Source organism: Rhamphochromis sp. 'chilingali' (assembly GCF_963969265.1).
Source record: "Rhamphochromis sp. 'chilingali' genome assembly, chromosome: 8".
Lineage (NCBI taxonomy): Eukaryota > Metazoa > Chordata > Actinopteri > Cichliformes > Cichlidae > Rhamphochromis > Rhamphochromis sp. 'chilingali'.
In genome coordinates, this window is record NC_137935.1 from 36,799,576 (window position 1) to 36,812,915 (window position 13,340).

The 13,340-nt window shown below is 40.5% G+C and overlaps 1 protein-coding gene across 6 annotated transcripts in view; it reads left to right on the forward strand.

The window, feature by feature from the left end:
• nf1a (neurofibromin 1a) overlaps nt 1–13,340 on the forward strand; it is a 135,153-nt gene that overhangs the window by 52,325 nt on the left and 69,488 nt on the right. For all 6 annotated transcript variants that reach the window (XM_080888706.1, XM_080888701.1, XM_080888704.1 and 3 more), the window contains exons 25-29: nt 4,921–5,102; nt 5,198–5,409; nt 5,620–5,781; nt 5,890–5,987; nt 6,366–6,501. In XM_080888706.1, the coding sequence (XP_080744832.1) occupies nt 4,921–5,102; nt 5,198–5,409; nt 5,620–5,781; nt 5,890–5,987; nt 6,366–6,501 (790 nt within the window). The remainder of the gene's footprint in view (nt 1–4,920; nt 5,103–5,197; nt 5,410–5,619; nt 5,782–5,889; nt 5,988–6,365; nt 6,502–13,340) is intronic.

The window sequence follows — 13,340 nt, forward strand, 5'->3', positions numbered from 1 at the left end:
ACACACTACAACGGCAGGGAATCAAATCCCGCAGTGCCAGACGTGTTCCGCTGCTGAAGCCGGTGCATGTCCAGGCCCGTCTGAAGTTTGCCAGAGAGCACATGGATGATACAGCAGAGGATTGGGAGAATGTCATGTGGTCAGATGAAACCAAAGTAGAACTTTTTGGTATAAACTCAACTCGTCGTGTTTGGAGGAAGAAGAATACTGAGTTGCATCCCAAGAACACCATACCTACTGTGAAGCATGGGGGTGGAAACATCATGCTATGGGGCTGTTTTTCTGCCAAGGGGACAGGACGACTGATCCGTGTTAAGGACAGAATGAATGGGGCCATGTATCGTGAGATTTTGAGCCAAAACCTCCTTCCATCAGTGAGAACTTTGAAGATGAAACGAGGCTGGGTCTTCCAACATGACAATGATCCAAAACATCACTGCTCTCGAGAAGATCTGCATGGAGGAATGGGCCAAAATACCAGCTACTGTGTGTGCAAACCTGGTAAAGACCTATAGTAAACGTTTGACCTCTGTTATTGCCAACAAAGGTTATGTTACAAAGCATTGAGTTGTATTTTTGTTATTGACCAAATACTTATTTTCCACCCTGATTTACAAATAAATTCTTTACAAATCCTACCATGTGGATTCATGGATTTTTTTTCACATTCTGTCTCTCACAGTTGAAGTGTACCTCTGGTGCAAATTACTGACCTCTGTCATCATTTTAGGTGGGGGAACTTGCACAATCCGTGGCTGACTAAATACTTTTTTGCCCCACTGTATATACCCATTTCAATGATTTATTTTTACCAGTGAAACCAATATAACATCTCCACATTCACAAATATACATTTCTGACATTCAAAAACAAAACAAAAACAAATCAGCGACCAATAGAGCCACCTTTCTTTGCAAGGACACTCAAAAGCCTGCCATCCATGGATTCTGTCAGTGTTTTGATCTGTTCACCATCAACATTGCGTGCAGCAGCAATGTCCAGTAGGACTGGGAGTTGAGCTTGACTCCATCCTCAATCCGAAAAGGCCCCACAAGCTCATCTTTGATGATACCAGCCCAAACCAGTACTCCACCTCCACCTTGCTGGCGTCTGAGTCGGACTGGAGCTCTCTGCCCTTTACCAATCCAGCCACGGGCCCATCCATCTGGCCCATCAAGACTCACTCTCATTTCATCAGTTCATAAAACCTTAGAAAAACCAGTCTCGAGATATTTCTTGGCCCAGTCTTGACGTTTCAGCTTGTGTGTCTTGTTCAGTGGTGGTCGTCTTTCAGCCTTTCTTACCTTGGCCATGTCTCTGAGTATTGCACACCTTGTGCTTTTGGGCACTCCAGTGATGTTGCAGCTCTGAAATATGGCCAAACTGGTGGCAAGTGGCATCTTGGCAGCTGCACGCTTGACTTTTCTCAGTTCATGGGCAGTTATTTTGCGCCTTGGTTTTTCCACACGCTTCTTGCGACCCTGTTGACTATTTTGATTGTTCGATGATCACGCTTCAGAAGCTTTGCAATGTTGAGACTGCTGCATCCCTCTGCAAGATATCTCACTATTTTTGACTTTTCTGAGCCTGTCAAGTCCTTCTTTTGACCCATTTTGCCGAAGGAAAGGACGTTGCCTAATAATTATGCACACCTGATATAGGGTGTTGATGTCATTAGACCACACCCCTTCTCATTACAGAGATGCACATCACCTAATATGCTTCATTGGTAGTAGGCTTTCGAGCCTATACAGCTTGGAGTAAGACAACATGCATGAAGAGGATGATGTGGACAAAATACTCATTTGCCTAATAATTCTGCACTCCCTGTATCGTGATAAATATTTTTGGCCATGTTGCCCTGCCCTACCGATCAGGACAGATGAAGTACAGTCATAGAATTAGGAAGTGCAGTGGATTCACTGTGTCTTTATGGATTCGCTAGCTTAGTTAAGCTTGTAGCTTCCCTCCTGCACCTTTGGCACTCAGTGTGTAAGATATTTAGCTACTCCTCAGCCTTTAGTAATGATGATGCCTGTAAGAAATTTAGGCTGTATACTGCTTTGGAAGCTAGGCTCAATGCACAAGTACTCTCTGAAACGATGGGTTTCAGAGTGCAGCACTGAGTATGCCGTTTCCTATGTGATAGAGGCCTTTAGCGCTCGAAGCAGCTGTGAAAACAGGCTGACTAGTTTTAAACTGAAGCCCTCATTACACCGCCAACCCATTTATGTCTCAGAGGTCACTAAATTAAAAGTCAGAAACCAGAAACCTGGTTACAGGATGTTGTTTATGTTAGTTTAAATGAGTCAGCACCCCTGAGTAATCCTATCTGTCTCTGAGGTCTATGGGCAATTCCTTGAACTTGATGACTTGGTTTGTTCTCTGACATATACTGTCAAATATGGGATCTTATATAGTCAGGTGTGTGCCTTTCCATATTATGTCCAGTCAATGAAATTTACCACCATTGGACCCAAATCAAGTCGTAGAAACATGTGACAAATGATTACTTTGTCAATTTGGGTTTTTGTTTGTTTTAGTTTTAGGGATCTTTATAGGGCTAATTATCAACCTCTGTTATGAGGAAAAGTCACATCTATCAAGATGTGTGTAGTTCCTAAATTTCTTTATGTGTTTAAAAAAAATCTTTCTTTTCCAACCTTAATTGCCAACTGCATATCTTCATAAAACTTCATGAAAGACAGCTGAGGGTACATGAAAATATCTTATAGTTAGTTAGAACAATGAGCGATATGTCACTTCCAAACATATATTATTGCTGGGCATCAAATATTGGAACATTGTTGTTAGCTCCAGTTGGATGGTGTTGGAAGGAGCTTTACTTGAACACATCTCTCCTTCAGCTTTTCTAGGCTCTAGACTACCTTTCATACAGCCAGTCTCAACCTATCCAATTTATTATTCAATCCAGATGTTTTTGATAAAGTAAAAATTTAGAATAAATTTATATCACCGCTTATGGCCACAGCATGGTGGTGGAATTGGTGTAACACGCTGAGGCGTGAAGGGCTAAGCATGGGGCCTGGCAGCATGAGGTCATTAAGTTTGGCAGTTTGCTGGTAGAGGAAGGAGCAGTTGAAGACTAGGGGGGCTTTGTTGTTGTGATGGACAAGACTGTGTGGAATGTAAGTTGAACCATTCACCTCCTCTGGAGTAGGGCTGGGCCATATCATACCGTTCATGGTAATACCGGTATAATGTTGGGCAACGATAAGAAAATGAAATATCGCCATAGAATATGGGTAAAACGCGCATGCGCAGTGCCTTTTTTTCATACGCATATGGTGGAAAGCATGGCGGCGATGGAGAATGATAAGGGTGAAAGCAGATCGTTGAATGAAACAGATGAACCAGAACTGGTTTGTAAAAATGCTGCAACTTCAGTGGTGTGGGACTGGTTTAGCTTTCGTCCGTCAGATACACAACAAAGCACTATTTTTGGTGGAGCATGCTAGCGGGCCGTTATTACCGTGTTTTTTGGGAAATACGGTGCACTTAAAATCAATCCAGTGATTTTTCTGAAAATTGACAGTGCCCCTTATAATCCCGTGTGCCTTATGTATGAATTCTGGTTGTGTTTACTGACCTCGAAACGATTTTATGTACACGGCGCTCGAAAATCTGTCAAATGTTTTAGTACGACTTTGCTAAGCTACGAAGCCGCACCTCTTGATGGATTGTCGGAGCATTACGGCTATCGTAGGCAGGAGCCTTGCGGAGTGATACGTACTGTGCTTCAACATAATATTACAGTACTGTGTGTGTATAACCTCTTTTTGAGTTTTGTGGATATTATACATGGTTATGCTGAGGCCCAGAATCCTAAATGTCGGAGCAGGATCATCTGTCCAAGACATTAGAGAATGAGGGGAACACCCCCCCCCCCCCCCCCCCCAAAAAAAAAAGAAAAAAAAAAAGACAAAGGACTGCTTTCTGGCTGTCCTCGCACTCTGCTTCTCTATTCTGCCAGACAGGCGGCGATGAAGCCACCCTCGTGGATTCCCAGCAGCAGTCTGACTAAGGTGTGGTCTGCTCAAACATGAACATTAAGAGGCTTATTTACTCACATAATAGTAAGATGCAAGGAGCCGTTCTTAAGGAAGGGAAGAAAAGAGAAAAGGCTGAGGTATCCAAAATTACCTGAATCTTGAAAATCAGTGGCAACAGGTCTAATGAAGCCATTGATCCAGATTTGTTTTGTATCAAATTGTGGTTTATATGCATGGAGGAGGTCAGAAGAAAGGTACAATAGTATCTACAGCTACATACAGTGGTTTCGAGCTGCATTTCAGCCAGTGGTATTTGGAGATCTTGATGCAAGATCTTTCAAGTGTCCTTCAAGAAGTGTGGACAACTGCTAAAAGAAATGACAAGAAAGCTTACCTAATAGAGTTCAGGCTGTTTTGAAGAATAAAGGTGACTTTACCAAATGAGTGTAGAACTGTACAAATTCAGTAACTGCCTTTAATCAGTGCACCTATTTCCCATTTTCCTCGCAAGAAATGGCGAGTGGCCCAAGAATCTTCCACATTACTATCTGTATGAGAATACAGGGATGTCTCCTTGATGTTGGGAATGGGGCTGAACACTGAGACAAACCTCTGTTCAGCCCACTGCTGCAGATTGCAGTGTCACTGATGCCTGATTTCAGACAGAATTATACAGTTTACAACGGACCACGTTTACTTTTCCGTTTTGGTTTTTCATTTGTTTTGTTTTTGCCAAATACTGTCACATTCAGTACACTTCCAGTAATGATTTTACAACTGGGTTTCTGAAATTTGTCACTGAAAATGTGAACCCCCGTGAAGGTATACAAATAAAAGATGCACAGTATAGTGAGACTATAGAAAACCCATCTTTTCTCATTTAGCTGTTGTTTTTGGTGGTGTGCAGGTACTTTACTCTGTTCATGAACCTGCTGAATGACTGCAGTGAGGTGGAGGATGAAGGCCAGGCAGTTGGGGGACGTAAGAGAGGAATGTCCCGACGTCTGGCATCCCTTCGACATTGCACCATCCTAGCAATGTCCAATCTACTCAATGCTAATGTGGACAGTGGTCTTATGCACTCAATTGGTAAGTAAGGAAATATATAAGGCAAAATGAATCTGTTGTGAGGAAGTCCAGTAGTTTATTTTAGTAAATTTACATTTTGGTTTCCTCTTTTTCAGGTCTCGGTTATCACAAAGATCTTCAGACTCGAGCCACATTTATGGAAGTGCTGACCAAGATCCTTCAACAGGGAACAGAGTTTGACACACTGGCTGAGACTGTGTTGGCTGACCGCTTTGAGAGGCTGGTAGAGCTGGTCACCATGATGGGAGACCAAGGAGAGCTGCCCATTGCCATGGCATTAGCTAATGTGGTTCCAGGGTCTCAATGGGTGTGTGGCTTCTTTTTGTTTTTAACCACGGATTTAAAATTGAATGTTGACATATGTTACCTACGACAATGTCGTAGGTAACATAATGCTACTACACATTTGCACAGACCTTTCAGAGGCCTTTTTTCCCTTTTTTAATGAATGGGTGTGTTCATAATGTTGCTTTAATACAGTGAAAGCCTATGTAATAGTTACTCTATGTGTTTTCAGGATGAACTAGCACGAGTCCTGGTGACACTGTTTGATTCCCGACACCTACTCTACCAACTCCTGTGGAATATGTTTTCTAAAGAGGTGGAGCTAGCTGACTCCATGCAAACCCTCTTCAGAGGAAATAGCCTGGCCAGCAAGATAATGACCTTTTGTTTCAAGGTAGAAACCCTGCCTGACTCTTCTTGTGAATTCTTTAGAAATGCTTCTTAACTGCCTCTTAGGACATGTTGTTTGCATGATTTAAGCTGTCACTCTTTCTTTTTTCAGGTATACGGGGCAGCCTATCTACAGAAGTTACTGGAGCCTTTATTGAGAGGAGTCATCACAACCCCTGAACACATTAGCTTTGAGGTGGACCCCACCAGGTTAGTACCTCCATCTCTGCAGACAGCTTAGACTGAAAAACTGAAGCCCTTCTTTTTCTTAATGCCTTTTGAGAAATGGCCTAGGTAGCAGATGTTGGAGAAATTTAAGTGGTAACAAAATTATAGCATGAACAAGGAGGAGCTTCCTCTGCAAGTCACTGGCAAATTTCTTCTCATACGTTACGAATTTTGTGCTGCCATACACTGGCTTTTTTCCCGTTTGCCATAGTTTAGTCACTGGAACTGCTTCAAATAAAAAAACACAAACTATGTGTTGGATGCATGTATCAGCTAAGTGCTGCCCACTATTTCTATATGGTCACAAGAACTGAAAGACTAATAGAACTGAGTTTTTTTTGTTTGTTTTTTTGTCATCAGATTGGAACAAGGTGAGAACCTCGAAGAGAACCAGAGGAACCTGCTGCAAATCACTGAGCGCTTTTTTCAGGCCATCATTAGTTCATCAGGCGAATTTCCCCCACAGCTCCGCAGTGTCTGCCACTGTCTCTACCAGGTAGACCCCTGATTTTTTTCACTCCAACATGAGTCCACAGTTGCTCACTCAATTTGTCTGCTCTTGCCTGTGTGCACATAGTGTCACTTTAACATTTCAAGCTCCTACCTCTTCACTCTAAGGCCGCCTGATGCCGCTTGATTCACTGCTTCTACATAACATGAATCAGTGCACAACTATACAGAACTTTAAACTGCTGGACTCATAAGTTAGGACCTTTCAAAGATCCTTTAAAGCTTGAGATTTGGTGGAACACGTTGCAGATGATTCTAGTGCAGAGCCTGTTTTTCTTTTGTTTTTTTGTTTTTTAAGGTTTTGCCATCTTGACATCTAACAGGATCACTAGTCATTATTTTCAATTAAAAGCAAGGTTATCTGAAAACTTTATACAGTTTTTGTTGGTCACAGTCTTTTCCTTTTTCATCTTGACCTGAGATATTTTTTGATTCTCTTGATTTAAACTGAACTAAAGCTGGTAATTTCTTTTCTATTAATCAGTTAACTTGCTAGTGCTAGACGTAATTGGCAGTGTGCACTACTGCCAAGTACAAGCTAGCAGAACCAGCGAGTTCTCTATGTACAAACACACAGTGCCTGTGACCATGTTAGCTGGATGTAATTTGTCCAATAAAAAATATTCTGCATTTGACTGAACTATGAATTCCTACCTCAGTAGGAAAGTGGCTGCAAATGCAGTTTGTGTGTGCAAGCATAGCAAGTATTAATCACACACATGAATCCATGTGATATTCCACATTAAAACACTATGGTCTGCAGGATTGTTGATACAGTCAAGCCCATACTTTTTCATAACCCTGGCAAGTTTTGACTTAGTTACTTTTATTCAATCAGCAAGTTTTTTAGTTTTTTTTTAGTTTTTTTTTTTTACCAGAAATGACACAAACGTCTCTCAAAAGATAATAAGATGATGTACAAGACGCATCATTTTGGAGGGGAAAAAAAATCTCATCTTTTATTTACATTTGAGCAAAAAGTGTCACGTCCAAAATTATTCATACCCCACGCAATAATCAATAGAAAGACCTCGATTACAGCAATCAAACTCTTCCTATAATTGCAGACCAGCTTTTTGCGTGTCTCCACAGGTATTTTTGTCCATTCATCTTTAGCAATGAGCTCCAACTCTTTCAGGTTGTAGAGTCTTCTTGCCATCACCCTGATCTTTAGCTCCCTCCACAGATTTTCAATTGGTTTCAAGTGAGGAGTCTGGCTGGGCCACTGCAAAACGTTAATGTTTTTGTCTGCTAACCATTTCTTCACCGCTTTTGCTGTGTGTTTTGGGTCATTGTTGTGCTGAAATGTCCACTGGTGCCCAAGGCCAAGTTTCTCTGCAGACTGCCTGATGTTATTGTTGAGAATCTTCTTGTATTGCTCTTTTCTCATGGTGCCATTTACTGTGATTAGGTTCCCTGGTCTGTTGGCTGAAACATAGCCCCAAAGCATTAGGTTCCCAACACCATGTTTGACAGAGGGGATGGTGTTCTTAGCAAAACGTTTCTCCTTTTTTGCTTTTGTTTTGTTTTGTTTTTTATGCCAAATGAAGGAAACATCATTGTGTCCAAACAATTCAATTTTTGTTTCATCTGATTGTAACACGGAAGACCAGAACTCTGCTTCTTTGTCCAGATGAGCATTTCCAAAGGCCAAGCAGGCTTTTGTGTGCCTTCTCTGGAGATGTGGCGTCTTCCTTGGTCTGCATTACTGGAACATAGCACTGTCCAGTTTCCGTTGGATTGTCTGCCTTGAGACATTGCCACTAGTAGAGCACAGATTCACCAGTATGGTCTTGGTGGTGATCCTTGTAATTCTATTTCACACCTCTCACCATCCTGCTGGCCAGCACAGGTGTTACTTCCAACCACATCCTCTGAGATGTTCCACACTGCGGAACATCTTGTATTTTTTTTAATAACATTGGAACTTGAAAACCTTTTAGATATAACCTTGTAGCCCTTTCCTGACTTGTGAGCAGCCACAATGCACAGCTGCAGGTCCTCACTGAGCTCCTTTGTCTTAGTCATGCCTGTCCACAAGGAGCTGCTGTTTTTCACCTGTTAAATTGATTAAAACACCTGTTCTCAGTGAATCAGGGTAATGAGAATGCTGTAGAACATCTTGGACTGTTTGGAATGGTATAGAACTTTAGATTTTCCAAGAGACTGTGACAGTTTGTGATGGGTATGAATAATTTTGGACATTACACTTTTTGCTCAAATGTAAATAAGAGCTCAGAAATATTTTTCTCCACAATGATGCCTCTTTTACATCATCTTATTGTCTTTGGGAGACACCTGTGTAATTAATGGTTGAATAAGAGTAACGTCAAGTCAAAATTTGCCATGAATAATTATGGGCTTGACTGTATTTACACAATGCATTCATCTTTGTGTGACAAAATTGTTACCATGAACATCCACTCAGAAATTAGAGAGCTAAAAACATCTTTGAATATAAACACTAAAACTTGCTACTCCTGGTGCCATCAATTGCATGCACTAAATGAAGAGAGATTATAGCCACTGAGCATTCATGATACAGGCTCCTCAGAGCTATGTTGTAGTTCAAATTACTGAACACCTATGAAATTATTTAAAATTCCCCTGAGCAGGAGTAATATTGTAGTGAGGGCAGTTGGGCTTGTTAACCAGAAAGCATACAGATAAAATAAAACATAAAAGTAGAGAACACATGATGGTAAAAACTAGTAAAAGCAGTGTGTGGCCTAGGAAAAACAAGTTAAGTTGGTATAAGCCAGACTTAAACTGAGTGAAATTTCTCCCTAACTACTTTTTCAGTAACTCCAGATTTGAGTGCATTTAAAAAAAAACAAACAAACCCAAAAACTGTGATCACACCTTTTTCATTGTCATGATCTAAGTCAACATTTGATTCTTTTGTTTGATCGAATCACTGTAAAAGAAAATCTTTTGCACACTCCTACACTTCCTCTGTCTTTATTATCAGCGCTTTCAATGAAACAAAGATTCTTTTGGGAGATTTTTTTGCCATCATTTATTTTTTCCGGCATCTGACCAGAATGCCTCGTGGGCGCCTCCTGGGTGAGGTTTTCTGGGCATGTCTCCCCAGGAGAAGGCCCTGAGGCAGACCAAGTTTAAATCCAGGACACGGAGGCGAGATTACATCTCGCTGTCTTGGAACGCCTTGCTGTCCCATGAAAGAGCTGGAGGAGGCGGTGAAGATCTGGAGATATGTTATAATTAGGTTGAGAGAGAGGGGTCAAAATTTCATTCAGAAAATCAAAGTCTTGAAGGCAGATAAACTTGCTGGCTTTGCAGTTCATGGTAGTACCTTAACTTTACAGCCTCTTGTCCCCAGGAAAGTATTTACAAATCATCTCAGCAGTAAACCTGCTTTACCCGTACATGAGCTAGACTGTTTAAGCAGAGCAGTGATTTTGAATAAGCTACTTTCATACAGTAAACTGAACTGGGTATCAGGGATGAGTAGCATAATGGAATTTAGATTCATGAATATTATTTTTAGTACCATCAAAACTAATTTTATCTTATTAAACTGACTCAGGAGTGTCATATTAACTTGGCAGAATATAACAGAGTTAAAACTGTTTTTGTTTTGTTTTTTAAATTGATGATACAAATATTGTGATAGGTGCAGTGTTTGTGACAATAAAGCTACATCAAAAGTGGAACATGCATCCGACCGTTGTTGCCAAGAATTCTACCACTGTAAAAATACAGCCACTTAAAATGGCTACCTCATCCCTGACAGGACCATGATGGGATTCTGACTGATTGCTGGCTAGTGGGTGAGTGTAATCATCCCCCACCTGTGACGTGGCTGATGCAACCATGAGTAGCAAATACCCCTAAACGGCAGTTAAGAAAACCAGTGGTAATCTCTAGTGTATCCACCAGGTGGAGCAGTGTTGAGGCGCATTTATTTACAGGCTTGGGATCTATGAAGAAGCTTGTGTGCAAGAATATTATTTGTCTGGATTAAATTTTCTTTTAAATTGTATCTCTTTATTAGATTACATTGAAATTAATGAATGAATGAAAAACTGTTTACTAGAAATAGTTTTGGTAACTTTAAGTATAAATGACCTCTGGCTAAAAGCGGCAGTTTTGACTGGTTGTATCTGTATGTCCTTATAGTGCGGCATCTAAAGGAATATTATATTATATTATAATATTGTAATATTATAAGCCATACATCAAAAGATAATGCTACATTTTTAAAGGGCTGAAATTTGGCTTTAAAATAATTGTTAATCCAATTTTTAACTTTCTTTCATTGTAACTCAATATGAACTTCAACTGCTATAAAAAGGGGTCAAGCAAAGGCACTTGAACAAGTTAATCACATTCTTCAGTAATGAGTCATACTTTAACTGCTTCTTAACCGTGTGGTATCTTGCATTCCACATTATATTCAAGACAATGAGAATAAGAAGGAAAAAACCCTAAAAAAGTGATATGAAACAAGGTTTCATTTTCATTTCAATATTCTTTTTCTAGAGGTGAAACTCTTGCAAATATGTATGGTGTAAGGCCAACTGCAAAAATACTCCTCTTCCGACTTTCAGTCACAAAACTGACACTGAGCCTCTTTAGTGAATCCAGCATATTTTAATGTTAAAAGAAGGCTTTTGGTTGTCACAGATGTTAGTCTGGCCCTAATTGTTCCTTCTTCTTTAAAATACCAACCTTTGTAATGAAGGGTTATTTTTCGCAGCCTGTTCTTGTTTATTTGAAATCAGTAAAACAGCAAAGTAAGATGTTTGTTTTGTAGTCTATCTTTTGCATATCATAGTTTCACAATGCAGACATCCATTTCTCAGCGCACGGCTTTTCTCCTAGAATGCTGTTTTCATCAAGGTCAAGGAAAGGAGGCTAGAAATGGGAAATAGGAGGTACTTTTGGAACGCACCCTAGATCTCTTTGCTGGCCTGGGAACAGCTCAGTATTAGGGCTGGGCCATATCATACCATTCACGGTAATACTGGTATAATGTTAGGCAATGATAAGAAAATGAAATATCGCGATAAAATATGAGTAAAACGCGCATGCACAGTACCTTTGTTTTCATACGCACATGGTAGAAAAAGCATGGCGGTGACGGAGAATGAGAAGGGCGTGTCAGGGTGAAAGCGGATCGTTGAATGAAACAGATGAACCGGAATTGGTTTGTCAAAATGCTGCGACTTCAGTGGTGTGGGACTGGTTTAGCTTTCGTCCGTCAGATACACACCAAAGCAGATTTTTTTTAGTAGAGCAAGCAAGCGCACCATCATTATTACCGTTATTACCGAGCTGATTTTATTTGGTACACAGCGCTCAAAAATCTGACAAAAAATGTTTTAGTGCAACTTTGCTTAAGTACGAAAGCCGCACCGCTCGAAAGCCGAGCATTACGGCTACCGTAGTCAGGAGTCATGCGGAGTGATACGTACTGTGCTTCAACATAATATTACCGTACTGTGTGTGTATAAGCTCTTTTTGAGTTTTGTGGATATTATACATGGTTATGCTGAGGATATGTCGGCCAATTTCCACTGGAAATGCCTTTTGGTTAAACTGTCAGCGAGGAATTTGCATTTGCACTGTTACATTTTTATATAACTTTAATGCACATAAAAAACAGCTGCTTGTTTAAGTGAAAATACGTTGATGGGTTCTTTTTTCCACTAATAAAGTTGTGGAGTGGTAAAGTATTTTGTCTCGGGTCAATTAGATCGTCAGTTGTACCGTTATCGCAAATTTTCAAATATATATCGTAATAAATATTTTTGGCCATATTGCCCTGCTCTACTCTGTATTCCCTCGGGTAAGCTGAAGGCAGTTGCTGGTGAATGGAAAGTCTGGCCCTCCTTTCTTAGGCCGCTGCCCACATGACCCAGCCTCGGATAAGCAGAAATACAGGGAGTCTATTAGAGACTAGTGACAGTAGCAATGATTAGTCAACTAGTTGTGTACATCCTTAGACATAATTGTACCCATGGGTTTTCACTTTTTGCTTTTAATCAGTTTTTATTTTATGCTAGGTCAGTTTTTAATGCTCAGCCTTAAAAACCTAATGGGGTATTGTTGACACCCAAGGTTGTGAATGGGATAACTTGAGAACAAAACATGGAGGACTTTCAAATTTATACCATAAATATATCTACAAGGAGGCTGAGGGGTACCAATTGCTGCCACCAGTCTTTTTTCCTTTTGTGGTTTAACCCAGCTGACCCAAAAGGAAAGGCTTGGACACTGCTAGCATAATGGACAGGTTTTTGACGAGGCTCCCACACAAACACAAAGCAGAAGAGGAAGCAACGCCAAATATGTTTCCAAACCAAAGACTACAAAATATGATGAAGCATATCTTGCTTTTAGCTTCACCTGCACAATGGTGGTGCCAAGGTAGGTATCCCCGGAAGAATCTGAAGTTCACTCTGATGCCTGATGTAAATGGAGGAACAGTAACTGTGTGTGTAAGCGTGTAAAAACTGCAGATAGTAAGATTAACAGCAATAGTATTTTGTCTATATCGGCCATTGTAGAAATTCATCTCATGTAAACAATAACATGGCGCACAGCGTGACGTCATGAAAGGCGCTCACCTTTGATGTTGCGTGACTATTCCTTGTCCACACGTAAATGCAAAAACGGAGTTTTCGAAAATCTCCACCCTGGCAGGAGTTTTTCAGGCCCAAACGCATAGAAAAAAATGTTTTCTAAAAATACCTTTGTAGGTGGGGGCGTAACGTAAAAGGATAGTAGTTTATTTTATTGCTACCTGTAATTTATTGCAGTTTACTTTTATTTATTTAATTGTTTACAAAAGGTTTG